Source organism: Mastigoproctus giganteus, chromosome 4 (genome assembly GCF_048544385.1).
Source record: "Mastigoproctus giganteus isolate SK-2022 chromosome 4, ASM4854438v1, whole genome shotgun sequence".
NCBI classification, from domain to species: Eukaryota; Metazoa; Arthropoda; class Arachnida; order Uropygi; family Thelyphonidae; genus Mastigoproctus; species Mastigoproctus giganteus.
Genome location: NC_143578.1, coordinates 8126357 through 8142223, shown reverse-complemented (window position 1 = coordinate 8142223; position 15867 = coordinate 8126357). Strand labels below are relative to the sequence as shown.

General features: G+C 41.8%; 1 protein-coding gene across 1 annotated transcript in view; it reads right to left on the bottom strand.

Moving 5' to 3' along the window:
• Positions 1-200: 200 nt before the first annotated feature.
• The window catches only part of LOC150086366 (uncharacterized), a 29385-nt gene continuing 13718 nt past the window's right edge, over positions 201-15867 (bottom strand). Inside the window, exons 4-6 of the mRNA XM_090371333.1 lie at positions 13348-13431; positions 1826-1868; positions 201-273 (exon numbers count right to left, since the gene is read on the bottom strand). Of these exons, the coding sequence (XP_090227459.1) occupies positions 272-273; positions 1826-1868; positions 13348-13431 (129 nt within the window). The 3' untranslated portion in view covers positions 201-271. The remainder of the gene's footprint in view (positions 274-1825; positions 1869-13347; positions 13432-15867) is intronic.

Sequence of the window (15867 nt, the reverse complement as noted above, 5' to 3'; positions counted from 1 at the left end):
CGTGTATTTTTTTTCTTCTATTGCTGTACATGGTAGATGGTTTCTTTGAAACAAAATAACATTGCTCATTGTGCATTTTATTGTGCATATTTCTTCCCTGGTGGCACTTTGATCAGAAACATTTTGGTACATTTCTTTACTGTTTAAAAACAAAGAAATTTAAAGACAAAAAATAAACAAATTTCAAAACTCCAAGACCCGTTCGCTGGTTACATGGTACAGTTCTTGCTTCAGTGGAACGGCCGCGATGGATAACATTTTCGAAAACTATTTCTGAAATATATTTAAATACTTATTAGCATTTCAGATTTAAACTCAATATTTGTTATCGTAAACATTTTACACAAAGTGAGTAAAACTGTTTATTTTGTTTATGTCATTAATTTTTTTAGTGATTATAATAATTTATTTATTACATTAATAAAACATTTAAGTGATTCACCAGATTTCTTAGAATTAAAATTTTCTTCTTATTTTGGTCTCGTGTGAATGGTTCATGGTTATTTCTTGGAGCATTTATTCAGGAATTTTTTTTTTCTAAGATCGGGAATAGTTTGCAACCACGTTTGCATTGCATAACACTTTACTTATTGTCTCTCTTCGATCTCCTTTTTGTCTTGGTGGAAGAGTTGGTCCTTCCTTACGGAAGAACCAAGAACCGGAAATTAAGTTCAAGTGGAAATTCAAGACAGTCCAGTTTCGAATGTGGTCCAGTTTAAATTAAGCTGATAGAACTTTTCATATATCCAGATTTTTAGCGGTCGATACTCTTTGACGCAGAGAACTCAGTTGTGGTCACATGGAAACACATTATCACCCTTTCTGCCCTTCTCGTACTACGACGATGATCATGCTAACCATTCTACCAAACCATCTTTAAAAACAAAAGTCTTGCATCGAATCTTATCAACACGGAAGTAATTTTTATCGGCGGTTTCTTCTTTATGGACGAGTTTAGCAGCCTCGAGTGAAGGACAAATCGCTCCAGTCCTGGAAACTGGATTTTCGCCGAGGAAACAGACAAATCGAATGAATAATGAACAAAAATGATAGAAAATACCGAAGATGCACAGATTTAGCTTTCTTGTTTTGCTAAAAACACACACACAAAAAAACAGTCGCACTGGGTGGCCACTGCGTCCTTCTGCATAGCTGATTTCCTGCTCATCCGTCCAATTCAAAGAAGAAACATCTCTTTTGAGCATAACCTTATTGGGACCCGATATCATACACAGAGCTCTGATTGAGAGTAGTAGACTAAGAGATTGTTCGACATTTGTTTTTGTTTCAAATCCGCAATGACCACAATTAGGTAGTGAATTGTTTGATTTGTGTGAGCTCTTTCCAACGGTGCATAATAAGCTATAGGTTGTCGACAACACTTTTTGTCCGCCTCAGACATTTTACCCCCTTTTCTCAGACAAATTTTTGTCAACAACGATCGATATGGCGTTATGTTGGTCAACACAATGTACAAACCCATGCAAAATTTGAAGTCAGTAGTTTGAGTAGTTTCAGAGATACAATTGTGTGACAGACGGTGGGACAGACAGACAACCGAGAAACATTTTAAGGGTCCTTCGACCGACTACAAACCCTAAAAAGCTAATTAAAATTCATGTCGTAATAAAGGTACAAAAACCCAATCGTAGCCGCTGAACTACTTAAGAGCCCCCAGAAAATGAAAATTCCAAGACGGAATGATTAGCGTATGACAAAATTAATATTACTTTTGATAAATTTGATTTGATTTAAGAGTATTTGAAAAAAAAATATTTCCTTTCTCAAAGTGAAATAATATTCATTCAAACTAATTAATACTCACAATATTCAAAGCAATCTCCTTCAAAATCGTCTGGCACACATTTCTGAAAAACAAAACGAAAGAGCAGTTGTAATAAAAAAAATTCTAAAAAAAAAACAAACCATTTATTTCAGTTAAATGCAAAGTTGGTAATAAAGCAATTTTAAAGATTTATAAAATACAATGCGTTATACAAATACATATCGTAGGAAAAGAAATATTTAAGTACCTCATCTAACAAAAGACATTTTGTTACCGTTTAGTGTTTTTCAATGTCACAGTTCATGCTACTGGCTGGACTAAAACTTATCCAAAAATAAGCGTAAACCAATGTATTTCTGTGTGGATTTATAGACACCGATGAGCCAAAACATTATGACCACCTACCTAATATGATGTTGGTCTTCCACATGCAGCTAAAACAGCTCGTTCCCCGCGAGGAATCAACACTACAAGATTTCAAAATATGTCTTGTGGTATCTGTTACCAACACGTATCCAGCAATTCCTTTAACTGTTGTAATTTCCGTGGTTGAGAAGCCGCAGATCGGAGTTGCTGTTCCAACACAAACCACAGATGCTCGATGGAATTTATGTCATGTCTGGGACATTTGGTCGGCAGGGCAATAGTGGCATAGTGGGATAGTGTTTTGTGAAAGGTGCCACCTGTGGTTTCCCACATCTGCACCATGGTACTTTGTGAAGAAGTACCATGGTTATGCTCTGTAAAAGCCAGAAAAAGTGTAATGTCTAGTTTCTGTCAGAGTAGTGTTATGTTTTGTTGACGTGTGTCTGGCTGCTTGGCCGCAGAGCCCCTAGTGTGACCCCACGTTGCCCGCCACCACCACTGGGAGGTGAGCCAGACTGCCCATTATACTCTGGCTAGCCTTTGCCAGGGTTCCCTGGCTACCTGACAAAGGTCAAGTGAAAAAAAAAGGAGGGGGCAGAAAACATAGGGTAGGAGTACGAGTTAGAAGGAACAGAAAGAGGGAAAAGGCGGACGGACTGAAGTTGAGGAGCAGTCCGCTCTTTGTGAGGTGAAAATAGAGGTCTGGGAGTGGGAGTTAAACTAGCAGGGGACAGGTGCCCCTGCATAATCACCAGAGGCCAGGGGACTCTGTATCCCGCACTCAGGAGTTCTCTTGAGTGCCAGCAATCCCGCACAAGAACGGTGCCGGCTGATCCTACCCTATAAGGGGTTTGCAGCAGTGTCCTGCACTCGATGAGTGCCAGCGGTCCCGCACCAGAATGGTACCAGCAGTGTTCCTACCCTTAAAGGATTAGCAAGTTGTCAGGTCAGTGTCCTCTAGCAGAGAAGGAGCTAACACACCCCAGTCTGATTCAGGCCCTGGGCAGCATGATCTAATGTTGTTCTCATTTCAGCAATCTTGGCTAGCCTGAGTGCGAAGATTTCCTGAGCATACACAGTTAGTGCCCTGTATGTGTTTTCATCGAGCAGCAGTGAGGACTCTTGGTTACGTGGATTCCTTTGAATTGCGGTAGCAAACTTTATTCTACTGTTGTCATAGGCAGGGAACTCATACATGAGATGCCCCCAGGACTCTTCTTTTCCACAATGGCCCCACGGGTCTCTTTCAATCCCCATAGCTGTGAGTTTCTGACGGAAGGGGCCGTGTCCAGTGATAATAAACGTCATGTGCAGACCAGTGGAGAACCAGGGAGCGGGCTCTGGGTGAGTATGGTTTATAGTTGGGGGGGATCGCCTCGTGATGTCTCCTTTCTGCGTGGTTTCCCAGCTCTGTTGCCATATCGCTTTCAGGTGTTGGGTGATTCTCCTCTTCTCTATCTTGGGGTCATTTGCAAGATCCAGCTGGAGATTTACTATTTCAGCTGGAGTTCCTTTCGTAAGGTGGTAATATAGGCCTCGTCTGACTACTTCTAGGTAGAGTGGTTGACAACCTGTTAGAACTTGCACGGCAGGGGTGCTAACAGTGTGGCACGCCCTACTAATTGATAGCAGCATGAACCTTTGAATTGTATCCAGCTTCTGTTTGTTTTTTGTTAGTGTAGCTTATCTATACCAGGTGGAGGCACCATAGCAAACAATCGGGACATATACTGCTTTGTATATGAGGGTCAGAGCTTTGTGCTCCAGGCCCCAGTCGGCTCTGCTCACCCTCTTGATCATAGCGGCATACTTCCGGATTTTGGTGGCTAGATATTTCAGGTGGTTATGGAAAGTAAGACCCGAGTCAATGTAAATACCTAAGAATGTAACCTCTGTGTACAGTCGGATGGGAGTAAAGATTAATTTCATTGTAGGTGGTCTTCTAATTTGTAGCCTGCCCTTGAGGAGAATGGATTTTGTTTTTCTGCCGAGATGGTAAGGTTGTGCAAGGCTGCCCAGATCTGGAGCTTCACAAGCGCCGCATTTGCAATAATTTTCAAGGACGACCTAGTTTCCGCACGCCCCAAGAGGACAAGGTCGTCCGGAAAGGCCAAGGGCTCAGCCCCCCGAAGGTCCAAGCCCAGGAACTCGTCTAAGAAAATAGACCAAAGGAACGGGCCAAGCACAGAGCCCTACGGACATCCCCAGTGGATGAATCAGGTAATTGTCTGATATTTATTAGTAACTCGTACTTTTCTGTTGGTTACATAAGACTTCAAACTGTTATATAGATTTTTAGAAACATTTGATTGCCGAAGTCTCCGAAAAACGCTGGGCCACCAGAGGCGGTCGAAAGCTCCAGCAAAGTCCACCAATATAGCAGTGCTGCAGCCATTTTTAAAGCCATATTGTTTTTCTGAGGAGAGTTGGTGTTCCTCGTAGCAGGCAGAAAGTCGAAACAAGAGTAGATGCTCCAGTAGTTTTGCCGTCACGGAGAGTAAGGCAATCGGGCGATATGAGGCTGGGTTCTGTGGTGACTTGTCCGAGTTTTTCAGAATTAGTTTTAAGGTTGCAGTCTTCCATAAAGCTGGGAAGGTGCCCTCTGCCAGGCAATTATTCTGTATGCTTAGAAGTATAGCTGGGCAGACCTCAGCGAATTTTTTGAGAACTTCTACCTCCAGCAGGTCTGCACCTGGTGTTTTTCCATCTTTCATCTTGTTGATTGCCAGGTCCATCTCAAAGCCGGTGAACGGGGGCTCCACCGTTGCTGTGTGGTATTTTAAATTCTGGTTGATAATTTCTTGTTGCTGTTGCGTCAAGGGTGCTTTTTCAACAGGGTAAATGGTATTAAGAATGTTATTTATAGTGTCCTCCCAGGTATAGGTGGAAATACCGTCTATTTTTAGTGTTGTATCAAGCACCTCTCCACGTGGTAATTTATTTGTTACAATTTTGGAAACGATGCCCCAGGGGTTCTCATTTCCGGAGATAGAGTCCAGAGTTTGCCACGATTGCTTTTTGTTTTTGCGAATTTCTTTGGTATATTCATTTCTGACTGTGCGATAAGCTTCCCTGGCTGCCGTAATCTCTTGGGAGGACATCGTCGCCCTTGCCCGCTGGAACATTTTCCTGGCATGGTGGACCCTTCTTCTGAGATCGTCTAGCTGGTGGTTCCCCCAAGGGACAGCATACCTGTAGGGCCTTCTGCGTGGGATGGTAAGGGCGCAGACGCTTGTGATAGTAGCGGTAATGCTTTTTACACAGTCATTCGGAGTTAGTGTGTCAAAGAGTGGATTATCTTCAGGGGGTCTCGTTGACAGTTCAGTTCGAAAGCGCTCCCAGTCAGCCTTCTTGACGTTATAACGTATCACATCTCTGGGGACTGGAGGGGTACGTTCCAGAGAGCGAACGAGGGAGAATGAAATCGCTCTGTGGTCCGAATGTAGTCCAGGATTCTTTTACAGTCCATCTGGCGAGCTTGACAGAAATATCTGGAGTCGCCGCTGTAACGTCAATGTTGCTTTCCCAAAGGGGGCCGCTGTAGGTGTGGAGAGGACCAGGGCGGTTTATAACTTGAAGTCCTGTTGTGAGGAACAAATCTTCGAGTCGTGCACCATTCCTATGAGCAGACCTGTCAGGTGTGTCACTGTGCCAAAGCACAGATCGGCAGTTTGCGACCATGGCTGGGCAATACCTGGAAGTCTTTATGTTCTGCGAACCAGACTCGAACAATTCGGGCGGTGTAGACTGGCGCATTATCCTGCTGAAAGACGGCATCGCCAGAGACTATTGCCATGAAAGGGTGTACCTGGTCAGCAAAGATGTTTAGGTAGGTGGACCCAGGATGACTGGACCCAGGATTCCCAGCAAAAACATCGCCCAAAGCATGACACCACAACCACCGGCTTCTTTTCGTCCCACGGTGCATCCACGCTGCATCACACCTGCAGGTAAACGACTCAAACGTTCCCGGTCGTCCATATGGTGCAAGAGGAAACGTGATTCATCGGACTAGACGACCTTCTTCCAATCACTCAAGGTCCAGATTCAATGTTGTTGTGAACCGTAGTTAGTATGGGCTCTCGGAGCGGAATGCGGCTATGCAGCTCCATTTTCAGTAGAGTTCTCAATGTACTGTGTGTTGGGACTCCCGGCCGGTCACAGCATTCCAATCACCGGCGAGTTGCGTCACAGTCGCCTTTCTGTTGCCACATACCATCCGGGAGAGCCTTCGCTCACCTCGAGCATCGATTAACCACGGTCGTTCATCATCTAGCCGGCAGTTTGTGGATTTCCCCTCCGTGGAGTACTTTCAATAAGTACTAACCATGGCTTACCATGAGCATCCCACCAGCCGTGCCGTTTCGGATATGCTCTGACCCAGTCGTCTGACCATTACAATTTGGCCTTTGTCAAACTCGCTTAAGTCCGCTGCCTTTCCCACCTGAATAACAAAAGTAACAGTGATTAACGGAGCTCAGTATCAGGTGTTTTACACAGTGTCCAGACAAGTGCACGCGCCATAGCTCATCTGCAGTTGCTTCGATTTGCATAACTACTCGCTGGTCATAATGATTTGGCTCTTCGGTGTATAAGTAAGAATTAAATGGAGAGAAAAACTTTTCGAATAAATAGAGACAACTCATATTATAGAAAAATGTTCTGAGAAGGAAACTGTTGTCTTAATTTTAATGGACAATCCTTTTCTACTAAATTAACTGTTAATTATTTGCCTTAGTTTTACTTCTTCCTCGAATGAAAGGGTTCCTCATGATAAACACTTTGATACAATCTGCAGGTGACCTTCCTGATGGGTGCAGACCTGTTCTGAGAAGTATGTTGTGCACGCTACTGTACGGAGGTAATCATTCCCCATGTGCCTCTGTTCTGAGGTGCCATTGGCCCGGAGTTCGTGTTTACGGATGATAGCACCACAGCCCATCGCACTGCAGCTGCTGTTGATTGCTTTTAGAAAGTGGAGACATTGTTCGTATGGATTGACCTGCCCGTTCAACCACTCTAAATTCCATCTAAGACACATGTGACGCTCTGGGGAGACGCCTAGAGGCACGTCCACACCCACCAGAAAAATGTTCACCAGCTGAAGATAGCGCTGACAGAGCAATTGACAATGTTACTACAAGAACTTATCAACAACGTTGTTCTAAGTATGAAGGGGCGGTGCAAAGCCTGCATCGACATTAGGTGTGGCTACATCTCCTACTGAAAACCACCTATTCCATTTGTCCAATCTTTGGCAGTGATGTGTCTGTATCATAGCACTCAGTGCTATGTTGCCATTTTGATTAAAGTCCCTCTGTACCGTTTTGTTTCCGTTGTTGTGTCCGTGTTGTTTCCTTATTTTCTGTACTTCACGAGGTTCCTTTGGTATGCCTTTCCGATATCCAGGCCCCTGCTATGAGAAGCTACAGGTGAAAACCTGACTGGTCCTTAAACTTTGCACATCATTGTATGTTCAAGGCTTAGACCTAAATGGATTTCAGATGAAGTATCGAGACAAGTAGTTACTCCACATTCAAGTTGAGGGAAGAGATATGAATAATTTTGGTTGCTTGAATATGCACTGTTTGTTCTTCCAAAATAATTGGTAGCGCATAGTTCCCATCATCATCCTTAAATGGAATGCAGGACTGCCTTAAAACAAGAAACACTTTCTCACCAAACTAAACCTTTGATTTTTAGAATTACATGCTAAATGAATCTGATATTATCTCTGAGGTGAAACTTCAAAAACAAAATATGCATCATTTGGTTATTACTTTTATCTCTTCAAAAGTGGTCTTTTCGAAAAATTCTACAAGCTCATAATTTTATGGCCTTTCCCACTGAAATCTTAAAAGATAAAAGTGGTCTTGCTCTGTTATTTTGCTTTGCTTGCAGATTTTTTTAACTTTCTGGGTTATGCTTGGGCTGATATCACAGTAGTTCTATTTCTGTTCGTCTGATGGATCGTCCGTAGATTTTGGGTTAGAAGTAGTTTAGAACGGTAATGATGACGCGTCTTTTTTTTTTAGGTCAGACCGATGTCATTTGGGAAACGTTAATCTACGAGTTTCAACACTTTTTACTACTTATGATGCTCATGTACAAGTTCAAGGCTGCTGACCGTTTGTAGTCACAAACGATTGCTATCCTTAGAATGGTTTACTGGACGCTATGTTTCTAAGCAATGAGATCGTCTGTGTGGTTGTGTTGTTGGGCCTGTATGGTATTTCTTGGTAATGGAGGTATAAACTCTGAATTTTCACCGAAGAATATTTTACTGACAATGAAATTAAGAATGTTTCTTTAGATTGTGAGAATTTTAATTCGAGTTTGTAAGACACAAAGTTTTACCAGTTAAATTAAATATCAATATAATTAAAGGAAGAATGCTAGATAGAGTGATATTGTAAACTTTACAAGAAAACACTTAAAGTCATAGATATATAAGATAGTGGGTCTCACGTTAATGGAATTAAACTAAGTGGAAGCTATAGTTAATGTAAGAGCAAATATACCATGAAAATAAACATTAGAATGAGATATAGATTCAGCGCCCACTACCCGGAAAGGTAAGCGAAGATAGCGACATCGAAGCAGTGGGAGGTCAGTGGATAGAAGGGCAGGAGACAAATTGCTCCAGATATTACAATAGGGGTACCAGCGGGGAGCGGTCCTGGTTTACCGTTAACAGAGCGGGCGGGTCATTTCACAATAAGGCGAGACGAATCAAGAAAATGGACGCAGATGTTTTCTGGGTGGTTCTGGAAAGATTCTGAGCTGCCGGAATTTCCGGTCACCTTACTAGAAAGTTCGAGAAATTTCTCGAAATCGAAAGTCTCCTCTCTACACCGAAATGAGCTTGACCTTCCTGTCATGGGTCGAGTAAATGTGACGAGCACTAGACAAATGAGAATGGAGATGATGATGCGGAGATAGAAATGATTGGTTGAGAAAAGGAGGAGCATTTTGGGAAATAAAAAGGGAAGAGCGCGCGAGAAAGGGGGTGATGAAAGTTTTTCGGAGAGTTATATACAAAGGGTACTAGGAAAGTTTTGCAATACAGCTTTGTTTATTTAATTTTTTCAAAGTAATTTCCTCTACATTCAATACACCTCTCCATCCTCCGAAACCAATCTTTAAACCAGTTCTGCCAAGTTTCACTAGGGAGTAAAGCACACTTGTTGTCCCAAGCCCGTAGAAGGTCCTCATCACTGGAAAACCGCCTCCCTTTTAGCTTCATTTTCACATGCGGGAACAGTGCAAAGTCGCAGGGAGCAAGGTCTGGACTGTAGGGAGGGTGCTCGAGAAGTTTCAGTCCTGTCGTGGTCAAATATTCGGTGCAGGCTTTGGCGCGGTGAGCTTTAGCATTATCGTGATGGAGGTACCAGGTGTCCATTCTTGACTTTGGCCGCAGGTTCTTCATAGATCCAATGACTTTAGGCAGGCATTGTTCAGTATACCACTTAGCTGTGACTGTCTTCTGCGTGTCCAAAACGACACGTTCCACAATCCCACTCGATTTGAAAAATACAGCTATCATTTTCTTCTTTACAGATCGGGATTTTCTGACAATTAAGGGTGTGTCGTCATCATCAAAGACCCAAACTTTGTTTTGAGCCTTGGTCGGCAGATCGTAATAGTACAGCCAAGTCTCGTCACCTGTCACGATGTTGTTCACATACCGAGATTGTCCCTTATCAAACTTTTTTAACATCTCCCGGCACCAAGTCACACGTCGTGTCATCTGCTCTTCAGTCAGTTGATGCGGCACCCAGAGAGAACAAAGTTTCTTCACGTGCAAATGATCTTGCAGAATCGAACGAATTGCTGGTGCATTTAGGCCCAAAGTATCCTCTATCTGTTGGTAGGTCACTCGCCTGTTTTCGTCAAGCATTTGCCTCACAGCAGTAACGTTTTCCTCCGTAACTGACGTTCGTGGCCTTCCCGGCCTCTCAGAATCCTCCAGAGTGAAATTTCCCCTTTGGAATTCTCTATACCACCTGAATATCGATGTACGATGTGGACAATCATCATCTAGTGCAAGAGTCATTTCTTCTAAGCACTGGTCTATGGTTAAACCACGCACGAAATTATACCGCAAAACTGTCCTTATCTCATTTCGTGACCACGATGCCATCGCAAGCACTTTACACTCTCACTACTAATGAATAACTGAGCCCATCGACTTGGCGCGGCGGCTACTATGCACGTATGAACATGTCTCAACATGCAGCAATAAGCAGCTTCCTGTGATTCATTGTTGCGTCATATTGCAAAACTTTCCTAGTACCCTTTGTATTAGAAGAGTGATAAAAGTTTTTTTTCGGAGAGATAAGCTCGGGAAACAGTCCCCGGAATTGATCCACCAATAGAACCAGTTATGGTGAGTTGATTAAGTTCTGATAGCTTTAGTAAAGTATAGATACGTTACAGTAAAGGGAACTTTCTCGAGATGGGACATAGAAGTCCGAAAGCGCCACCAAGAGATATATTTAGGAGGACAGTGAGATAATGCTTACAGAAGAATACCGGACCGTCCTGCAGCCTACAGAAACAAATAAAGTAAAGGGAAGCGACTCCTACTGAATGATCTGGCACAGCGAAGAAAGATATGACACCAGGAATGATCGGCGAAGCAAATAGTATCCCTGGCAGATGTTAGCAGTTCCGAAGCTGAAGAAAAGCGATCTCAGACTGATGGTCGACCCCGATGCAGAGCAGAAAGTCAAAGACCAATCCTTGTATTAGGTGAGGAATTCAGCTCACCAGAAGTAAGTGCTTAACGGCATATGTACCATTAGGTAATACAAAACACTGTAGCTAAGGATAGATAATGGTTAAAGGGAATTCTTTTGGGATGCATATAGTTGATTTAATACTTATTCTATAGATAAGTGCAGAAATGTCATAAGGATTGTTTAATAAGAGGGTAGTTCATAGATACGTTTCATCTGCCTAACTTTAATGAATGTAGAATAAAAAACCTTTTGGAAGTGGTGCAATTAGTCGCTAAATGTTGAAAGTTACCTAAGACAATCAAGAAATAAATAAACCAATGTATTTCATTAACGGGTAATTTGGTTGTGTTAGGGTGAGACAGCCTAGAATAATTTGTAAAGAGGACATTAAATTCCAGAAGAAGAATTGTATTAACCATGAAGAAGAATGTAGTATTGTGCTAGATAAGTATGAATAATAAATAAAATGTCAATTGTATTTAAGAAAGAGTTAAGTTAAACTGATCTTGGGAGAGAAGAAGAGGATAGGAGAGCCTAATGACCAGGAAAGTAATCCATGCCATGTACTTATATCAAGTGAATAATGTGTAATGATTTGCTAGATTTTTTTTATTTTTAAATATGTATAATAAACTAATTGTATTTAACTTAATGCAAATGGTGTTTGGTCATTTCTATTGTGTTTTTATCTTGCATTTCTGAACACACAGCAAAATCCAAACGAGGAGCACACTAATATAGAAACTCCCTCAGAACCAGTCCCTTCTGTGAGATAACAAGTCAGATGCAAAGTGGGGTATAGTAAGAATATAAATAATAATAAATGAGAAAGGGGATTTTTAAGATAAGGGAGCTTAATAATAAATAAAGTAAATAAATATACAAATAAGTAATAAAAATAGATATAATAAACACAAAACCCCACTCCCACAATTTCATATAGTGTTTTTATCTTGCAAAATGTGGTATTTCCTATCTTGAAAAACGGATTTTTACGTTCAAAAGTACACATTTCGACAAAATTAAAAAGAGCAAATGTTTTTAATTAATATTTTATCGTGAACAGCTTGCTCGGTGGGATTGCCACATCTCGAGTCCTCAGGATGGAAAGGCATCTTAGCTTAAATGATTCTTTGAGACGGCAGGCCGTTAGACGATTTGAAGGGGGGCAGCCGAAGGGGGAGGTGGCAGTTGGGCTTATTGTCACACGTCTCGGCACTAAGGAAGCAGTTTCACGAGACAAAACATTACAAGAATAGTAATTAGCTGGGGAAGGTCACCTGAAGGCTACGTCAACCAGAACAGAACGGTGTCTAGCTCAACAAAAAGACAGAACCATTACGGTATTCTGTCACCAACTGTCTCTTGAGGTCGCTATGGCCACAGGTTAACACATTTTAAAAGAGACTGTGTTAGGAATTCAGACTGTGTTAGGAGTTCTCTGATGAATCCCTTTTAGCTACAAACGGATTCTATAGGTTATTTCATCAGGAGACAAACAGGAATGCGGCAAGTTCCGTGCAACATGTCAGAAAGGGAAATTTGCGGTGGGTATTCTCGCGTGGGGAAAAGTAATGACCAACGGTCGCACCCTTCTTCATGGTTTTTGGAAGGCATACCGTAACTATTCTTGGCGAGAAGTACCGAGAATAGGTCATCGAACCCTGTGTGCGTCTTTTTCAGGGATGTAGTAGGCCTAGGTTTTCATTTATTTTTATTCAGATTTGTTAATTATTTCTTAGTATGCAGAAATGAATTATATCGTTGATTTTCTATGTATTTAATAACAAAACGACTATGTAATAATAGTTTCACTAATTAAATATGTCCAAAATCATCTTTAAATCATTTCATCTATCCTTCTTTTAGTGCATGGCAAAGCCACTGCACAAAGAGCTTAAGTGGTGGAGAAATATCTTGAAACTGAAGATATCCAACGAATGCCGTGGCCACACACGTTCGAAAATCCGATCAAACGTGTGTGCGATGCCCTTGGGCATCGTGCTGGATGCCGACAGACAACTTCTCTGTCAATTGGTAAGCTAAAGGTGTGCGGCGGAGGTGGAAGAATGAAGTTTGTTGCCATACAATTTTATGAACACTCTTATAACGAGTTTGGTTCAGCGATGTCAGGCCTGTTTAGCTGTTGGTGGGGATCATATGCCGTATTGATGTCCGGTGACCATATTTTCGAGCACATTGTGTGGACTTCTTTAATGTGAACTGTTGGATATTTTTATTCAACCCCTATAAATATACCCTGCTGTTAAGTGTATTAAGACGGTTATTTTGATACTGTTGACACCCACAAAGATATCACAATTCATATTTTCATGTACTATAATTTATCACCGTTATTAATATTAACTATTCAGTCATGTTTTTGTTCCAAATAATTATTTTCACGAGAAATTAAGCAATGAATGGCGGATCAAAAGAAAATATGCTTACCGATATTTCTAAACTTATTCGGCTTAAGAAATTGTCCAGTCGTCGTCTTCTGACAACAGCACAATAAAAGGCGTCCAGTACTTTCTGAAAAATAAAATTAATTGCAGCTGTAGTTTTAAATAAATACACGATAGTTTATTCTTAGCAAAATTTAAACTGCCCTGAAAAAATATTAGGGAATGTGGCTACTAATGCAGCTCAGGTTCTATTTCGGTTTTATTTAATTATTAAGCTTACACTTTTTAAAATTTTCATTCCTGGGATGTGGCAACATCGGTTGGACAAGTCGTTTTACAATCTCAGTGTTGGAGGCAGAAGAAATTGGTAGTCAATACGGTTTGGATTCAATCTCCAGATGACAGGGTCTTCAGTGTAAATAGTTCAAATTAAGGAAATGCATTTTCCTCTTAGACTCTGAAGCGACCACTTGGGCAAAGTTAACAACAGAGAGAGAGAGAGAGAGAGAGAGAGAGAGATTAGAAGAAAGGGCATCGTATTTAGCATTCGGCAAGTGGGACTACAGTCATTCAAAGCAGAAGTACCGCCCCACTTTCGAGCTTGACCACTCGTATACGAGGGCAGTTTGTTCCATACGACGACGTGCCCACACAAGAACATGGGAGACCTGTGCAGGTGGTGGAAATTCTGGTCCATCGCTCTACACGGGTTTGCACATAGCCTCATGCTCCTTCTTTTCTTGACAAAATGAACTGGTCCAGTTATCTTCTACTGTTCCCTACTTCAGAACAAATAGATTGCTCGGAATCGTTCACCTATGTAAATCTTGCAGAGTGCACATGTGTGAAACTTTCATACAGCTCCATCAGGGGATTCTGATTTGTTTTTCCGGCTGCTGTTAAAAAAATGTCATCTTGTTTTTATTATTATAAAATTATGTGAACTGATTGTTCATTTAATTATTCGCATAAAAATATCACACTAAATGAAACAAATGTAAAACGGAGGTTGGTTGGTTGGTGTCGTGTCCGTTTGAAGTCAAATTGAACCATGCGCTGATATCACTGCTTTAGCTAAGTCCACGATCTTTTCGTTGTAAAGTTCTCCCTGAAAAGGGGATTCGTCCATGCTTTGCAAAGTCGCCTGAATTGCAGGACAGCTGAAGATGTGTTCCGGAGTAAGCTGTTCTCTCGGGCAGTTTCTGCAAAGTTTATAAGTTCTGGTACCATCCGCACTAATTTTCATACCTGCCATGTGTCGAGTTCTCAGTCTGGCAATGGTCTTAGTGATGTTCCTATTTGCATTAATCTCACAGATTTGGTGATCAGTTTCTATATGTTTCTGTCTGAGTCTGTGTCTGGCGATGGCATTAGCATCATCTAGAGTTATGGTTTTTGAGGTGTTGTGATTTAAGTTTCTTGCCTCTTTTGGCAGTTTATCGGCCGCCTCATTTCCTTCTATACCCACATGCGCAGGCATCCACTGTAGTGTGCAGCTCTTTCCCAATTGATGAACTGTCTCCAAGTGTCGGTGAATGTCCTGTGTGAGTCCTGTGCGTCCATGTTTTATTGCCAGCAGGGCCGCTCTTGAGTCGCAGAAGATTACAAGCCCTCTGGCTCTGTCTATGTCTCTTAGTGAAATATAACTATTTAGGGCCTCAAGGATTGCCCTTAGCTCACATGTAAAGTTAGAGGCGATGCTGCCTGCACCTATGCTTTGTTGCATTTTTGTAGTATTTGTCAGGGTGGTGTGTATGCCTGCTCCGCCCTTGAGGATAGTCTCGTCAGAGGATCCATCGGTATACATCTGTACTAAGTCACGCCTCGAATAAGTCTCAATTGTTTTGATTCCTATAGCTTTGACAATGGTCTCGATTTCTTTTTTTGTACAGTGTTCCACGAGATCCAAATTTATTGTGGTATTTTGGGGGATGCAAGATGGTAAGGTAGGCTCTTGAAGTATGTCATATTTTGTGAGTTCAAGATCAAGACTTTCTCTGATTTCCTTATCGTATTTCATGGTGGATGACCTTTTGAGTCTTGACCTGCAGTTCCAATTTATAAAGGTCCTACGGGAGATATGATCAATGTCTCTGCTGTTAGCCTTATTAGTGAATTTAATTGTGTGATATCTTCTTCTTTGATTGAGTGTCTGAAGGCCGCATTCCCGCTCTGCTTTGGTGTTGTTTGTAGACGAAACAGCCCCGATGATTATTTTGGCTGCTCTTGCTTGGATCCTGTCCAGTTTTCCAAGTGCAGACTCAGAAGCATGTGCCCATATTGGTGCTGCATATTCCAAATTAGCCCTGATAAGTGAGGTATAAGTTGTTTTAAGTGTTTTCGGATTTGCTCCCCAGTTCGTACCACATAAGCTTTTTAGGATGTTTAACTTCTTCAGTGCTCTGTTGGAGCTGTTTTCAATGTGTTTGGTGAAACATAGTTCTGTGTCGAGGGTTATACCCAGATATTTTGGGTTATCCATTTTTGAAGTGGGCACGCCGTCTATAGCGATAGCTGGGTTAAAGTTGTTTCTGCGGCTTCTGTCTGTGGTAAAAACTGTGTG